This window comes from Kogia breviceps, chromosome 3 (assembly GCF_026419965.1).
Source record: "Kogia breviceps isolate mKogBre1 chromosome 3, mKogBre1 haplotype 1, whole genome shotgun sequence".
Classification (NCBI taxonomy): domain Eukaryota; kingdom Metazoa; phylum Chordata; class Mammalia; order Artiodactyla; family Physeteridae; genus Kogia; species Kogia breviceps.
In genome coordinates this window covers 15,500,418-15,519,223 of record NC_081312.1, presented here as the reverse complement: position 1 = coordinate 15,519,223, position 18,806 = coordinate 15,500,418, and the positions used below count along the sequence as shown (strand labels likewise).

General features: G+C 35.6%; 1 protein-coding gene across 3 annotated transcripts in view; it reads left to right on the top strand.

Annotated features, from left to right (window-relative positions):
* SPATA7 (spermatogenesis associated 7) overlaps window positions 1–18,806 on the top strand; it is a 35,831-nt gene that overhangs the window by 1,715 nt on the left and 15,310 nt on the right. For 2 of the 3 annotated variants that reach the window (XM_059059537.2, XM_059059532.2), the window contains exons 2-5: window positions 2,792–2,866; window positions 4,793–4,888; window positions 7,906–7,953; window positions 14,568–14,701. In XM_059059537.2, the coding sequence (XP_058915520.1) occupies window positions 2,792–2,866; window positions 4,793–4,888; window positions 7,906–7,953; window positions 14,568–14,701 (353 nt within the window). The remainder of the gene's footprint in view (window positions 1–2,791; window positions 2,867–4,792; window positions 4,889–7,905; window positions 7,954–14,567; window positions 14,702–18,806) is intronic. The other variant, XM_059059533.2, reaches the window with a different exon arrangement.

The following is an 18,806-nucleotide window of genomic DNA, read 5'->3' as shown; positions in this document are numbered from 1 at the left end:
TATATACTATCAAACATTGTTTTTTATTTTGAGTTTTTAAGCAAAATGTAATATTCAACAGAGATCTAGGGTAGTCAGTTCTCCTATACCATAATTATTACTAGGAAACGATAAGTAATTTTTAGCCAGAGCTAAAATACTTAATTTTAACTGAAAGTATTGCACTTTCTAAATTTCTTTGATTTCATTAAGAGGTTACCTTTGATGCTTTCAAGAGCACAAAATATTAAGACATCTAACGTTATAATTTATCTTTTGTCATTTATTGTCTCTGACATTGTGCTCTCTAACTTCTCTAGATATACCTGCTTTTTCTTTTTCTGTGAACTGAAGGGAAACACACATACATTAGAAAGGAATTTGGAGGGAATAAACTGCATACAGGGAATAAACTACATACTTCTTAGCCTGTTTCATTTGATATAGTAGCTTGGAGCATGGTTTGAGTCCTAAGCAATTTATATGGATCAAGATAGTGTAATGGTTGACTCAGAAGCCAGACTGCCTAGGTCCAGACCCGAAATCTGTCACATAATAGTTGTGTAATCTTGGGGAAATTACATGCTTTACCTCTTTGTGCTTCATCTATAAAGTGGGGATAATGATAGTACCTCTCATAGGATTGTTGTAAGGATTAAGTGAATTTGTTTCTCTAAAGTGTTTAGAACAGTGCCAGGCACAGTTCGCAGTATTCAGTAAGTTAGCATTTGACTACAAGTGAAGAAGCCCAACTCAAGCTGGCTTAAGCTAAAATAGGATTTTTTGAGTTCATGTACGAATAGGCTAGGGAGGGTAGAGCTTCAAACATGGTTAGATCCCGATACTCAGACGATGTTACCAGGGATCTCATTTGGTCTTGGTTACACTTTCCTCTGTGTAGGCTTCGTTCTCAGGCAGGTTCCCATTGTGTTGTGCCAGATGGCCACCAGTAGTGCCAGGCTTATTTATGTTCTAGGAATTTCCTAAGAGTTCCAGTAAAAATCCCATGATTATGTCTCATTGGCTGGACTTGGGTCACATAGTCATTCCTGATTCAGTCAACATTGCTGGCCAGTTTGGGGTGATATGCCCACCTCTAAACAGTGGGCTCCACTTGAACCAGCTGGGCTAAGAGAGGGGAGGAGTGGTTTCCCCAAGCAGGTTGAGGTCCTATTTCTAGATAAAGGGGCATTGGATTCTGGGCAGGCAAAAAGTCAACACTTTTTTCCCTCTGGAGAAATAAGGTTTGCTTGACAGTTTGTTGGCTAGTTTGCTCTTTTTATGTTTAGTCTCTCTCTCTGGGCAAAAACTATGCTAATTTCATGACTGTCTTCATTACCAGCTCAAGTGGTATCACCTTGACTTCTCTTGTCCTAAATAAGTTAATTTTTTTTCCTTCTTGCTCTCTGGCCTATGATGTAGAAGGAGCTTCTTGGATCTTCTGATCTCAGATTGTTTTTTGTTTTAGTCTGTTCTGGCAGGCTTTGTTCTCTGATCCTGGATTTTAGTTCTACTATCTCGAATACCTCTTTTTCTATTTTCAAACATCATATTTCTTCCAGACTTTGTGTCTTCCCCACACCTTTATAGCTTATAAAAGCCCACCTGATAGCAGACTGGCCATTTTACCCACTTAAATCATGTCTTGGGATACATTATATTTTGCATGTTAAATTCCATTAAACTCTGTAACGTAGCCGTCCTATCTTGGAGGTTACCCCTCAAAACACAATCACTTTTTCGGGAGAGAAGTTATTTTGTGATAAAGTATATATCTAGTTTTCTGACAGCCTATCTGGTCTGAAACATGAGACACTGACTTTATGGGACATAGCGAGTTTTCCATCACTAGAGGTGCTTTTAAATATAAGATGTTTAGGGACTTCCCTGGTGGCTCAGTGGTTAAGAATCCACCTGCCAGTGCAGGGGACACGGGTCCAAGCCCTGGTTGGGGAAGATCCCACATGCTGCAGAGCAGCTAACCCCGTGGGCTACAACTACTGAGCCTGTGCTCTAGAGCCCACGAGCCACAACTGCTGAGCCCATGTGCCACAACTACTGAAGCCCGGGTGCCTAGAGTCCGTACTCCGCAACAAGAGAAGCCACCGCAGTGAGAAGCCCACACACCGCAACAAAGAGTAGCCCCCGCTCTCCACCTCTAGAGAAAGCCCACGGGCAGCAACGAAGACTCAACACAGCCATGAATAAAAGAATAAATGAATGAATGAATAAATAAATAAATATATGAATATAAGATGTTTAGATAGAATCTAAGCAAAAGGATAAGTGGGTTGGACTAGATGAACCTTAAGACATCTTTAATCATTAAGTTCTGATTCTGACATTTTTATATACTTATATATAATAGTATTATACTGTATAATTTATAATTTACCAAATTAGTTTGTGAGAGGATTACTTAAAATTAGGACAGACCAGCCTATGATTAAGTGAAATAGTTAATCATATGTATCAACTGAAAATCTAGTTGTGTTCTATCTCAAAATCATTTAAAAACCAGTAGGTCAGTGATTTGCTGAATAAAGTCAGTATATATCAAATAACATAATTAATGTGTTTATCATTTTATCCAGTGAAACTTAAGCCTCAAGGCACAACTGTTTTGAAAATTACTTATTTTCTTAAAAGAGAAAGCCTTTTATCTATGGCCGCCGAATTTTTGTGTGGTATGTCATTGAATAAAATTTTAAACAATTTTGGTAAAGATAAATTTATTATTTTTTATGTGTTCAGTAGTGTCTTTGTGAAAGTTGTGTTTCATTTATCCTAATTCATGTTTTTTTGTTAAAAGTCAGAGCAACCTCTGTCCTTCCCAGATATGGTCCACCCTGCCTATTTAAAGGACACTTGAGCACCAAAAGTAATGGTAAGTGAGGTACTTAAAATGGTAAAAGATTGTTAAAAGATTGACCAGATGTGTTTCCTTTATTTGTAAATTATATAACATGATGAAAAATACTTCATTTAATCAATATTTGAACTTCATATTATCAATTATAATTACATATTATAAGAATTCTTGAGATTAGAGAATTTAGGAGCCCATCATGCCCTGGATGTGGACCTTGCTACCTTATGCTCCCTGCTGCAGCTCCAGCCCATCTCTTCTCTTTGCTGGCCGACTACCCTGGCTGAAGGCATGCCTTCCTTGTTAAACTGGTGATTAGCAGATTGTTAAAGACACAGCACTGAAAAGGAAAAGCTGTGCAGAGGAAAAGAGCCCTTAAAAAATGCATTTTGTATCAGGAGCAAACACTTATCCAACTGGGCCTCTATGCAATTGGACCTCTAGATCCTGTGAAAGTGGAATCTGTATTCTGTAGATGTTTTCACATTTTAAAGCCTTTAAAGTAAATTTTAATGTACATTTAAAGTATTTTTATAATTATAGCTTAAAATGTTGAAGCCTGGGTTTTTAGGCAAAATACTAATTGAAAGTCTTTCTTTCCTTATTTACATGAAAAATCTTTTATACTGATCCTCCAAATGTGAAAGAAGAATCATTTTCCGTTACCTCATTTATTTCTTTGTAATAAAGCATATATACACACAGAGCCTGAATCAAAAACTTTGAAAATCAATTTTTAAATAAAAATTTTGAACTAGTTTTAAAAGATACGTATATAGAAAAGCAGGATGAAGAACAATACGTCGTATACTAACTTTTTTTTTAAAGAATATATGTGCAGAGCTGGTATAGGAATAGTGATTGTATGTATGAGGTTACCTTGGTTCACATCTAAACTGCATCCTTTATCAGCTGTGTGACCTTGAAGACCTTACTCACATCTCTGCCTCAGTTTCCACGTCTATTAAATGGTGATAATAATGACTAAATGAGTTTTTACAGGTAAAGAGCTTAGAGCAATATATGTATGGTACCTATTCAATAAATGTTTTTAGTAGTAGCTGTAGTATTAGTGTCAAGATTATCATTATTGTATATACTTTTATTATGCATAGAATTTCCTTGGAAGCATACATTAAAACAATAGCAGAGTATACTTCTGGGAGAGGAGACTAGGGGTCAGGGCAGGAAATTCACTTATTTTTCAATGTCTCCATGCCATTTTAGCTATAATTTTTAACCACATGCATGTATTACTTCTCAAAAACTTTTTAATATTTAAAAAAGTTATGCCTACATTTACATTTTATACATTTATACTCATATATACATGCTTAATTCTAAAATTTAACAGTTTAGATGAGGTCAAGAAGTTTAATGTCATCCGATTTCTTTGTAATTATACTTGTCCTAAGATAGTCCTAATACTTCAAAAAGAATTCAGTAAACCGATTTGTAGGTCTTGTTTTCAGATATAAAATTAGAAGTTTGCATCTCAGAATAGGATCTTTGCCTAGAGTTTCGGAGTTTGGGATTTGTTTGATTTCCCAGACTCCATGTATTCAAGTGTTAACAATGGTAACATTATTTTATCATCAGGCAAGCAGCTAAACATTTTTAGTTATGAGATTGAGAGCTGTGGATAAGAAATAGTTTTGTAAATGTAATGGTAGATTATATTTCTCAATCTCTTCCCCAAACTCTCAGGCTTGTAAAACTTATTCCTAGAAAGGTTTGAACCCAAAGTAGTGAATAGCTCATCAGTTATCAGTGCAAGGTGACAGCTAGGACATATTCAGCATCACAGATATAATGTCAGTACCTCCATGGTTAACTTTAGAACATTTTATAAAAAGGAGATTAATAATCAGTAACTTGTTTATCTCATGATGACTTTTATATTAATTTTAAATATATAATGATTAAATATGTTTTAATTTTTAGCTTTTTGTACTGACTCCTCCTCTCTCAGACTAAGTACCCTCCAACTGGTCAAGAATCACATGGCTGTTCACTATAATAAAATCCTTTCAGCCAAAGGTAAAAATGTGCAAATGTTAACTTTCTGTACCCAGTTTAAACCCTTCTCAGCTTCACTTCTAATTAAATCTGTAAATCTGTAGCAAAAATGAATACATTATATACCCATGGGTTTGTGTTTGGTGTAGTAAGATACCAACCACAGACTCTATATACCTAGCAAATTCAGAATGCCATTTTTATTAACTGTATTTGAATGTAATATCTGTGTTGTTTCATTTTACCTGTTATTCCTAATATATTTTTGTGATTAGATGCTGATCTTAATATAACAAAAGTTTATGATCTTCTCTTTTGTTTTCAAATTTGAAGAAGCTACAAAGAGAAGATGGTAACTACAATTTTTTTCTTTTTTGTCAGCTTTATTGAGGTGTAACTTAAATATAATCAAATGAACTAATTTTAAGTGTACAGTTGAAATTTTTGAAAAATATATACATTTTTATGGTCACCACTACAGTCATGCTGTAAAAGAAGGATGGGCTAACTACAGTTTGCAGGCCAAGTCATCCTGCCACCTGTTTTTGTACAGCTCCTAAACTAAGAGTGCTATTTATATTTTTAAATGGTTGAAGAAAATCAGAAGAATAATATTTTATAACATGTGAACATTACATAAAATTGAAATTCTGTCATCCATAAATAAACACAGTCACATTCATTCTTTTACACATTGTCTATGGTGGCTTTTACACTAAAAGGCAGAGTTGACTAGTTGTGACAGAGGCTATGTCACCCTGCAAAGCCTGTAGAATTAGCTCTCTGTTCCTTTACAGAGAATGTTCACTGACTCCTGGTGTAGAACATTTTCATCGTCCCCAAAGGTTCTCCCTAGTCCTCTGCAGTCACTCTCTTCCCTCCAGTTCCTGGCAACCACTGATCTCCTTTCTCTCACTACAGTTTTGCCTCTTCTAGAATTTCATTTAATGGAATTATACAATATGTATCATTTGGGGTCTGTCTTATTTCAATTAGTTAACACTTTTGAAACTAATCCATGTTCAGTGTTTCTTCCTTGTTATTGCTAAGTAGTATTCCATTTAATGAATATACCACAATTAGTTTATCACTTCACCAGTTGGTGGACATCTGGATTGTATTGACTCATTTTTGGCAATTAGGAATAAAGCTGCTGTAAACATTCACATAGAATCTTTGAATGTATGTTTCCATTTCACTTGGATAAATTTATTTACTAGGAGTGGAATGGTGGTGTAATATGGTAAGTGTATGTTTAACTTTATAAGAAACTGCCAGACTGTTTTGCAGAGTGACAATTTTCATTTCCATCACTTCCACATCCTCACCAATACTTCCTATTGGCAGTCCTAGTGGATATGTAATGGTATCTCATAGGGTTTTAGTTTCTATTTCCCTAATGTCTAATGATGTTGAGCAACTTTTTTTTCCTTTTGTAAAAAATTGAAATATAGTTGACATACAGTATTACATTTCAGGTGTACTACATAATGATTTGACATTTGCATACATTATGAAATGATCACCAAGTCTACTAACCACCTGTTCCCATAAAAAGTTAATTGCAATATTATTGACCCTATTCCTCATGCTATGTAGTACTCATCCGTGGCTTATTTATTTTATAAAGGGAGGCTTGTAGCTCTTAATCCCCTTCACCTATTTTGCTCCCCATTCCCAGCTCCCTCCTTTCTGACAACCACTCATTTACTCTTTGTATCTGAGTCTTTTCATTTTGTTTGTTCATTTTGTTTTTCGGATTCCACATATAAGTGAGATAATACGGTATTTGTTTTTTTTGTCTGACTTATTTCACTTCTCATAATACCCTCTAGATCCATTCATGTTATAGCAAAAGACAAGATTTCATTTTAAATGGCTGAGTAATATTCCATCATATATGTACCCACATCTTCTTTATTCATTCATCTATCAATAGACACTTAGCTTGCTCCCATATCTTGGCTATTGTGGATAATGCTGCGGTGAACATTGGAGTGCATATACCTTTTTAATTACTGTTTTTATTTCCTTCAGGTAAATTCCCAGAAGTGGAATTACTGAATCATATAGTAGTTCTACTTTTAATTTTTTGAGGAAACTTCATACTGTTTTCCATAGTGATTGTACCAATTTACAATCCCACCAACAATGCACAGGGGTTCCCTTTTCATTGAGCAACTTTTCTTGTGCTTATTTGCCATCTGTGTATCTTCTTTGGTGAAATATCTATTTAAATCTTTTGCCCATTTAAAAAAAATGGATTGTCTTCTTAGTATTAAGTTTTGAGGGTTCTCTTTATATGAATATGGGTCCTATGTCGGATACATATTTTGCAAATATTTTCTCCTAGTCTGTGACTTGTCTTTTCATTTTCTTAAGTTTTTATTATGAAATAACTTTAGGCTTATAGAAAAGTTGCAAAAATAGTATAGAATGTCACAGAAACCCTTCACCCACCTTTCCCTGATGTCAAAATCTTGCAAAGCTATAATACAATTATTAAAACCAGGAAATTAATATTGACACAATACTATTAAATACAGACCTTATTTGAATTCCACCAGTTTTTCACCAGTGTCTTTTAAATTTTTAAAATTTTATCATTAGTAGAGCTAAAGTTTTTAAATTTTGGTTCATGTTTTCTGAAGTTTATATTTTAAATGATTGAAAAATCTAAAGAGGGCTTCCCTGGTGGCGCAGTGGTTGAGAGTCCGCCTGCCGATGCAGGGGACACGGGTTCGTGCCCCGGTCTGGAAGATCCCACATGCCGCGGAGCGGCTGGGCCCGTGAGCCATGGCCGCTGAGCCTGCGCATCCGGAGCCTGTGCTCCGCAATGGGAGAGGCCACAACAGTGAGAGGCCTGCGTACCGCAAAAAAAAAAAAAAAAAAAAAAGATATTTTTCATCTCTAGAAGTAGCATAAAAATCAAAACAAGGAAGTGCAAGTTCTGGAATTTTTGTGATTTTCGCATTTGATATTTATTGTCATTTATAAAAATTAAGAATATTATTAAACAACTGATTTTTCTCTTTCAGCTGCAGTAGACTGCTCAGTTCCACTAAGCATGAGTGCCAGCATCAAATGTAAGTAATTTTTAACGTATTGCCTTTTTATAAAAAAAAAATTATGGTAAACTACACATAACCTAAAATTTACCATCTTAACCATATTTTAACTTTATTTTTTAATATATATTTATTTATTTATTCATTTTTGGCTGCATTGGGTCTTTGTTGCTGCGTGTGGGTGGGCTTTCTTTTTAGTTGCAGCAAGTAGGGGCAACTCTTCATTGCAGTGTGCAGGCCTCTCATTAAGGTGGCTTCTCTCGTGGAGCATGGGCTCTAGGTGTGCAGGCTTCAGTAGTTGTGGCTCACAGGCTCTAGAGCGCAGGCTCAGTAGTTGTGGTGCATGAGCTTAGAAGCTCCACGGCATGTGGCATCTTTCCAGACCAGGGCTTGAATCCATGTGCACGGCATTGACAGGCAGATTCTCAATCACTGTGCCAACAGGGAAGACCCCATCTTAGCCATTTTTAAGTCTACAATTCAGTGTCATTAAGTACATTCATATTGTGGTACAACTATAACCACTATCCATTTCCAGAATTCTTTTCATCTTGCAAAACTGAAACTTCACACCCATTAAACAGTAACTCCCCATTCACCCTGCAACCATCGTTCTATATTCTGTCTCAATGTATTTGACTTCCCTAGGTGACTCATTTAAGTGGAATTATCTAGTGTTTTTCTTTTTGTGCTTGACTTATTTCACTTGCAGTGTCCTTAAGGCTCATCCATGTTGTAATGTGTCAGAAATCTTCTTGCTTTTTAAGGCTGACTAATACTCCAATGTATGTACTACCATATTTTGTTTATATGTTCATAAGTCAATGAACAGTTGGGTTGTTTCCACCTTTTGGCAATTGTGAATAATCCTTCTATAGACATGGATGTACGAATATTCGTTTGAGACCCTGCTTTCAGTTTTTCTGTGTATATACCCAGAAGTGGAATTTCTGGACCATATGGTAATTCTGCTTTTAATCTTATATTCCCAGTTTCCAATTTGAGGGTTCCAGTTTCTCCACGTCCTCCCCAACCCTTGTTCTCTGATCTTTTGATAGTAACCCTCCTAATGGGTATTGACATGCTGCGTTTTGAGGAAGCATTTTCTAACTTCAAAAAATCATCCATAAAAGAAGCTTGTATTGTATTTCTCAGTATAAGAACTTACAGTTGAGCCCAGACTCTGCCAGTAAATCACTGTGTAACTTTGGATAAATTATTTAACTACTCTGGGTTTCATTTTTCCTGTACATAAAAATTTGGATAGTACTGAAAAGCTTGCCAAGGTTTAAGTTCTAGAATTCTGTGATTCTCACCGCCCTCAGCTTGTTAAGATGACTGAATTAGGGATTTCCCTGGTGGCGCAGCGGTTAAGAATCTGCCTGTCAATGCAGGGGACACGGGTTCAATCCCTGGTCCAGGAAGATCCCACATGCCACCAAGCAACTAAGCCTGTGCACCACAGCTACTGAGCCTGCACTCTAGACCCCACAGGCCACAACTACTGAAGCCTGCATGCCTAGAGCCCGTGCTCCACAAACAAGAGAAGCCACTGCAGTGAGAAACTTGCACACCACCATGAAGAGTAGCCCCCGCTCACTGCAACTAGAGAAAGCCTACATGCAGCAGCGAAGACCCAACGCAGCCAAAAAGAAATAAGTATTTTTTAAAATTACTGAATTATTCATTAAAAATACCATAACTGGCACTTTTCTTCAGATAAGTATTATCTATTTGTATCCTAATAGCTAACTGATAAACATGGTAGTTATTTGTATCTGAAAAGCTATTGACATATATTATTATAGAATCATGATATATCTCCCCTTTGTATGTACATACATATGGTATATACATAGAAAAATATTTCTATTTTTAGAAATCTTTACTAAGGAAATAATCAGACCACAAAATTTGAAATTCCTATTTTAAAAATGTTCTGAAAGATACCATTTAAGACCTTTTGAGACCTTTGAGTCCAATCAAGAAATGCATACTTTTTTTTTTAACATCTTTATTGGAGTATAATTGTTTTACAATAGTGTGTTAGTTTTTCCTTTACAACAAACTGAATCAGTTATACATATACATATGTTCCCATATCTCTTCCCTCTTGCATCACCCTCTCTCCCACCCTCCCTATCCCACCCCTCTAGGTGGTCACAAAGCACAGAGGTGATCTCCCTGTGCTATGCAGCAGCTTCCCACTAGCTATCTAATTTACATTTGATAGTGTATATATGTCCCTGCCACTCTCTCACTTCGTCACAGCCCACCCTTCCCCCTCCCCATATCCTCAAGTCCATGCTCGAGTAAGTCTGTGTTTTATTCCCGTCCTACCACTAATCTCTTCATGACAAGAAATGCATACTTTAAAAGAGCCTGGATATCACAGCCTGTGCTTGTCTTATTGTAATTATATAAATATCAAATATTATAAACTTTAAGTTTAGTATTTTCTTAAGCTGCTGTTTGAACTTAATTGTTATTTATAGTTTGAGAGAGAATTTCTGCATTAAAAAATAACAGCTTCAAGTAGTACGTGCTAAGTGATAGATGAATGAGAGCATAGATAGGAAAATGCCCCTTATTCGCAATCTGGGAAAGATCACAGACAACGGGATTGGTTGTACCTATCTCTGCTTGTACATTTTCTTAGTGGAACAGATAGGAACAGATGGGACTTAAACTGAGCCAGTTGCCACCAGTGAGCACAGTGTCTTTATCAGGACCTGTGCTTGGCGCTTTGTATTCTCCCTCTTCTGTGACCTTTATGTTTGCAACAAGCCTTCGTGTATGTTCTCATATCTTTGAATGAGCCTTAGGATTCGAATAATTTTATAGGAAGGGTAAAGGCATTTTAGGCAAGAGTACAATGTTGAGTATATATTTTTATTTTTATTTATTTATTTATTTATTTTGTGCTACGCGGGCCTCTCACTGTTGTGGCCTCTCCCGTTGTGGAGCGCAGGCTCAGCGGCCATGGCTCACGGGCCCAGCCGCTCCGCGGCATGTGGGATCTTCCCGGACCGGGGCACGAACCCGCGTCCCCTGCATCGGCAGGCGGACTCTCAACCACTGCGCCACCAGGGAAGCCCGAGTATATATTTTTAAAGACCAATTTCACCAGAGCACATAAGCTATATGGGCTGGTCATTTTATGTCTTTCCCTCCTCTTTTGTAAAATGAAAGATAATCTCTAAGGATCCTTCCAGATTTTTAATTTCTATGCTTTATATTTCTTCTTCTGTATCATATTAGTAACTTTTTATAGCACAGAAAACTGGTTCAATATTTATAGGCTTTCAAAATCTGAATCATTTGAATTAAGGTGGTTTTACCCAGTTGACATTAGATCAAATAATCCTCTTTAACTAGGCTCTAAATGGAAAGTTTTGCTAAATTTTCATACTGAACAAGTTCCTGAACAGTAGATGTATAAGATAAGATTCTCTTTTTTAATTCAGGTTGTGTAATTAAAAAGCCTGAATGTATGTATTAATCTTCTTACTGAACCAAATTCACCAATTTAAAATCCAAATTCACCAATTTAAAATAATCAGGCATTTTGCATATTTTGTTTAGTACACTAGAGTTTATTCAGTGATTAATTCAGCAGATATTTATTGGACACCTACTGTTTGCTTTTATAGAGCTTACATTCCAGTTGAAGGAGACAGTCAATAAGCAAATGCAAAGAAATAAGTAAATATAGACTATATCAGATGGTGATAAGTGCAGTGAAAAAGAGTGAAGCAGGATAAGGGAGATTGGGACTTTGGAGAAGAAGGCCTCACTGATAAGGTGAGCAGAGACCTGAAAGAAATAAGGGAGAAGCAAGTGGGTAAAGGAGGGAAGAGCAATCAAGATGGAGAAAACAGCACATACAAAAGCCTTGACATGGCATTGTGATCAGTGTATCCAGGGGAACAGCAAGAAGAGCTGTATAGCTGGTGTGAAATAAGCCAGCTGAAGAGTGACAAGCGATGAGGTCATTGAGCTGGGACAAAGAGATGCAGACCACATAGGGCTATGACTATTTACAAACACTTTGGCTTTCACTCTGAATGAATTGGAAGCCATTGGAGGGTCTTGAGTAGAGGAGAAGGAATAGAGCCAGTTTAAATTTAAAAGCATCTTTCTGGCTGGTGAGTTAAGAATAGTCTATAAGGGGCAGTGGTAGAAGCAGAATGACTAGTTAGGGGACAGTAATTCAGATGAGAAATAGTGGTGACTTGGACCAAAGTGCCTGTAAGTAGAGGGAATGTGAAATGGCTGGATTCTGGAAATATTTCAGATATGTGTCAACAGTATTTACTGATGGACTGGATGTAGATAGAATATGAGAGAAAAAGAACAGTGAGTCAAAGATGACTCCCAATACTTAGAGTCCATCAACTAAAATGACAGTTATAATTTACTGAAATGAGGAATATGATAGGAAGGTATTTAGGGGAGGAAGTGAATCAAGAGTTTAGTCTTGGTCATTGTCAGTTCAAAATAAATACCTATTAGAAATCCAAGTGGAGATGCTGAGGAGGCAGTTGGAGTACAAAGTCTGGAGTTCAGGGGAGAGTTCTAGGATGGAGCTAAAAATTCAGAAATTGATGGCATATAAGTTGTATTTAAAGAATTACTCCTATTTTTTGTTTTTAGAATTTAGACTTAGCTAGTGCTTATTTATCCCATGATATTTTCTGCTTTCAGTCAGTTGAGACAGGAGTTTTTCTTTTTGGCCGTGTAAATGAAGAAAATTGTGATGACTAGAAGAATTGCAAAGATTGTAATCACCAAACCAAAGTGTAATTAATAATCATTTGTGTGTTACAAAGCTGATGCTCCTTATAATCAGTATGAACTAACTTAGAAACAGGCTTTATAGACATATTTTAAAAAAGAAATATATCTGTGGTTTTGGGTCATCTCTGTTTTTATAAGATACACTCTTCTCTCATAGCAGACAACTGACTTGATAATTTCAGTCTTTATCAAAACTAGAATATCTCATATACTTTGTTGAATTATCTAAATAATGTCATATTCTAATGTATTAGAAAGGCTTTATTTTTTATAGCAGTTTTATTGACAAATAATTTTCATACCATAAAATTCATGGATTTTTACTAAGCTTGCAGAATTGTGCAATCATCACTACAAACCAGTTTCAGAATATTTTCCTCACCTTAAGAAGATCCCCAAAATGATAGCTTTGCAGCTGCTTCCTCATCCCACTCCTAGCCTTGGAAGCCACTAATCTGCTTTCTTTCTCTACACATTTGCCTTTTCTGGACTTTTTATATAGATGGAGTCATATATGTGTTTTTTGCATTGGACTTTACTTAGAAAAATGTTTTTGAGATTAACCTACTTGGTAACCTAAATCAGTACTTCGTTCCTTTTTAATTGTTAAATAGTATTCTGTTGTATGGATAATGCCACATTTTGTCTATTTATCAATTGACTGACACTTGCACTGTTTCTGTTTTTTTACCATTATGAGTAGTGCGCTATGAACATTCATGTACAAGTCTTTCGTGTGAATATGAATTTTCATGTCTCTTGGGTATACACCTGAGAATGGCATTGCTAGGTCATATGGTAAAATTATATTTAACTTTTTAAGAAACTGCCAAATTGTTTTCTGAAGTGGCCATACCATTTTATATTCTCGCCTCCAACATAATTAGGATTTCAGTTACTCTATATCCTTGCTAACATGTTACTGACTCCTTTTTTGATTATAGCCATTCTAGTGCGTGTGAAGTGGTATCTCATTATGATTTTAATTTGCATATTCCTCATGATTAAGGATGTAAAGCATTTTTTCACATGCTTATTGGCCATTTGTATATCTTTAGTAAGTGTCTTTTCAAACCTTTTGCCCCTTTTTTTTCCCCCCTAAATCAGGGTGATTTGAAACTTGAGATTATCTTGTCCATTAAGTTGATATAGATTCCAATTAAAAAGTATATGTTAAATTTTACATGAAAATATAAGTCATTTTACTTATGTTTAGCCTTCTTTTTGACTCTGAAACTTGACTAGCTTTCATTTTGCCATTTTTAGTCTTTGATAATGACTCAATACCTGACTTAATGCACACTAAAATGTGAAACCCCCTTTTTCGTTTGTATTTTCAAATGACTAGCAGTCAAGAAAAATGGAAATCAGTTATCCTAATTAAAAATAATGTTTTAAAATTTAGTGTCTTTTTTTGACTCATATGAAGCTTAAATTTTTATAACATATGATGGTATTGACAATAATATTTCATTTGCAGGGGAGTATATGGATTAATTCAAACTCTGCATTTAGTGATTACAGTTGCAGACAACACGGTCAAGCATTTCTAACCTTTACATCTCTATATCTGCTAAGAATTGCTCCTTTGAGCCCTTAGGCTTTATCAATTTGTCATATCTTGTTTGTGCTCTTTAAATAGTCAATCTATTTGAAGTTTCTATAAATTAAATATTTGTTATCTTTATACAGAAAAGTATATGGATTTTTATTTACATATCAGTAGTATAAACATCTTTAGCAAGAAAAAAGTGCCCTTTACTAGTCATCTAACACCAAAATATTAATTTTTCTATTTTATTCTGTATTTCAAAAGATTTTTTTCCCCTCAGATGCAGACCAACAACGAAGAGAGAAACTCAGAAAGGAATTAGCATGGTGTGAAAGGGAATTGAAATTAACTAAAACTGCAATGCAATCCAATTCTAAAAGTAATTCCAAGTCATTACTTAACACTCTACAAAAGGTAAGATAATATTTTTACCTTTTAAAAGTAAATGTTTCGGGCTTCCCTGGTGGCGCAGTGGTTGAGAGTCCGTTTGCTGATGCAGGGGACGTGGGTTTGTGCCACAGTCCAGGAGGATCCCTTATGCCGCGGAGCAGCTGGGCCCGTGAGTCGTGGCTGCTTTGCCTGCACGTCCAGAACCTGTGCTCCACAACGGGAAAGGCCACAACAGTGAGAGGCCCCCGTACTGCAAAAAAAAAAAAAAAGAAAAAAAAGAAAGTAAATGTTTCTAAGATACTTCATTGGTGGTGCAACCTGACCTTTTGATAATGTTTACTATAGGTCAGTATTGGTTAACTTTCCTGTAAATAGCCAAATAGTAAATATTTTAGGCTTTCCAGGCCACAGAGTCTCTGTCACAACTATTGTGCCATTGGAAAGCAGCCATAGACAGTACGTAAATGAATGGATGTAGCTTTGTTCCAGTAAAACTTTATTAACAAATAAGGTGGTGGGCCAGATTTGACCTGTAGGCTACAGTTTGCTGACCCCTGCTTTAGGTTGTTTGTGATACCCTTTATCATCGGATTAAGGGAATTCTTTTCAATTCCTAGTTTGCTAAGAGGATTTTTTTTCCTTTCTCATGAATGTGTGTTAATTTTATCAAATTATTTTTCTGCATTTTTTGAAATGATGGTACAATTTTTCTTTTTAATCTATTCAAATGTAGTGAATTATAATCGAGTTTCTAATGTTAAATCAACTTTGCATCCTTAGTATAAACACAGGTTTGTCATGATGTAATTCCTTTTTTTATACATTACCAGATACAGTTGCTAATATTTTGTTTAGGGTTTTAGCATCTATGTCCATTATTGATATTGACCTGTCATTTTCCCTTCTTTCTGCTACATCAGGTTTTGCTAGCCTCATAAAATAAACTGGGTTCTATTTCCTCTTTTTCCATGCTCTAGAGTAGTTTATGTAAGTTTGGAATTATTTGTTCCTTAATTTGATGGAACTTGGCATTAAAATTATTTGGGCCTAGAGTTTTATTTGTGAGAAGATTTTTGACTGCAATTTTTGAAATCATTATAGAACTATTTTCATAAGTTGTACATATGTAGAAAGTTGTCCATTTCATCTAAATTTTCAAATTCTTGGCATAAACTTCATAATATCTCAACTCATTTCATAATCTCTCTTGAATACGTATTAGTTCCTCTTTTTATCCTAATGTTTATTTGTGCCTTCTTTTCTTTATTATTCTCACCAGAGATTTGTCAGTTTTATTAATCTTTTTAAGGGCACATCTTGTACTCCATTGATCCTCTCTGTTGTACTTTGTTTTCTAGTTTGGTAATGTTCATGCTTTATTTTCCTCTTGGCTTTCTTTGAGTTTATGTTACAGTACTTTCTTCTACTTTTGTTTAGTTTATTTTCAGCCTCACTTCTTTCATAGTATGAGCATTTTTAAGCCTATATATTTTTCTTCAAGTGCTGCTTTAGCTGCATTTCACAAGTTTTGATACGTGGTATTTTTATTATGGTTCAGTTCAAAGTATTTTACAGTTTCCATTATAATTTATTCTTTAACTCAAGCGTCTTTTAGAAGTGTTTCTTAATCTCTATTTTTTTCCTGGTTTTCTCTTTGATACAGATTTCTAGCCTAATTGTATTGTGATCAGGGAACATCTGTATGATATCCATTTCTTGAAATTTGTTGAGACTTGTTTTATGGCCCAGTAGGTGGACAGTTTTTTTTTCTTTTATTTGGACAATTTTTTTTAATGCACTATGTCATATGTGTTTGAAAAGAAAATATATTCTATAGCTGTATGTAGTATTTAATATATAGTGTATGCATTAGATTAAGTTTTATATCTTTTAGATGTTCAAATCTTATTGATCTTTTTGTCTAATTAGTCTATCTTTTATTAAGAGGAATCTTTCACATGATTATGTATTTAGCTATTTCTCCAAGAATTAGTACTAGCAATTTTTGTTTTATATGTTTTGAGTCTATTATATAGACTCAAAATGTATATTATTATATACATACAGACTTAGAGATGATATATTTTCTTGGTGAATCTAACCTATTGTCACTGTGGTTTGAACTTCTTTGCCTTGATGCTTTTTATATTAAAGTGTTTTCTGATAGTGATATAGTTAAACCAGCTTTCATTTCATTAGTATTCCTTTGGTATATCTTTTTCCATTTTTTAATCCTACTATTTTAGATGGGTTTTAGGTGGGTCACATTATTCACTCTGATAATCTTTGCCTTTTAAAGTGGAGCATTTAGTATGTTTTTATTTCTTCTTTCTTCTTGTGTCCTTTGTATTTTACCCACAGTAGTAGGCAGGATTCTAAGCCCCACAGTGATCCCCACCCTTAAACAATCCCCTCGTCTTGAGCGTAGGCAGTACCTGTAACTTGATTCTAATCCATGGGATGTGGCAAAGGTAATGCAATATCACTTCTGTAATTGTTATGTGGCAAAGTGAGGGGAATTTCCCCCGTAGATTGAGAGAAAGGAAAAATAGGTCTGGGAGTAATTTCTGCAGTGGGTGCTGTTCCCCTGCCCTAGCCATGCCAAAGAAACAAGGGAAGAGGGAAATTTTCTCAGAATTCTTCCTGCTCTTCCCTGAGAGATTTTGGTGGAAAAGCTCTTTCCTAGAGGAAAAGCCTGCAAGAGGGTACAAACTCCCCAAGTCTCAGAGGCTTCATACTCTTACACTAGTCCACACTCAGTCCTTAGCAATTAGCTAAAAACTTCTAGCATAATCTTCTTAACCAGTTTATACTGTCATTCAGCAGCATCTGTCCCAAATAAGCAAATGCTTAGGTCCTGTTTCTCCCTGCAGGTACCTGTATCACTGTGGATTTTAGGTTAGTTGTGACATTAGTTCTCTCAGTAGTTCAAGAAAAATCATTAATTTTCAGTTTGTCCAGCTTTTTTCTTATTATAATGTATTATAATGGTGAGAGCTATGCTCTTTCCATTTCTCTCCATGTGTCAGCTGAAACTGGAAGTTTTTTTGTGTGTGGAATGGTCTCTTTATAAACTTTTTAATTTTGAAAATTTTAGCATCTATAAAAATAGAGTGGTATAATGAACCCACGTGTTCTTGTCCCCCAAGTGCAACAATGATCAGTTCAGGGCCAGACTTATTTCCATGTATATCCTCACTCCCTACCCCCATCCCAGATTATTTTGATGCACATACCAGATATATAATTTTATCTATAAATATTTCTGTATATATCTAAAAGATAGACCACCATACCATTATTATGCCTTAAAAATTAATAATTCCTTAATATCATCAAGTAACTACTGTTCACATTTCCCCATTATCTCTCTCTCTTTTTTAAGTTTGTTAGAATTGGAATCTAAATAATTTCAACTAATTGAAGCATTTCTTTTAATCTGTAATTTCTCTTTCCCCCACCTTTTTATCCCCCTACAGTTTATGTGTTGGAAAAAACTTAAGTCATTTGTCTTGGCTTAAGGTTTTTGTGGACCATCTGGGTAATGCAGATTTAGGCTGCAAGCTTGTGTGGAAGCAGCATATGATTTCACATTCTCAAAGGCCACTGTTCTCTCAGTGCCAGTGTTCAAGATGGGCAAGTTTCTTTGTAAGTCATCTAATTGGAGGGTAGCTGTTGAGAGGATCCCAGATTCATGAGCATGGTCTCCTAGACTGTCTAGATTAGGCCCTGAGCTTTGTTTTCTGTCCCCTAGCAACTGTGATATGGAAAAACTATTGCCTGTTGGTAAAAGCCGTTTCATTTTTGACTCCAGCTCTTTCCATTGTACATGAAGGTGTGACATATCAGTAGGCAGGGGTAAAGACTAAGGGCATTTGTGAATTAAGAGTGAACCTGTGTCTTTTTTCTCTGAGAAGTGTGGCGGAGCCATAGACCAGTTTTTAGTTGGGAAGTTACGTCATCATATTGACACTTTACAAAGACTATACTGGCAGCAGGGAAGGACAGACTAATTGTGTGACAGTTGCAGTATGGGGAAGAAATGATTCAGATGTGATCTGTAAGACAGCAGAAGGGGCACAAGGAATGTGTATTTAGGAGACATTTAGAAAGTAGGCTTCCCAGGCCT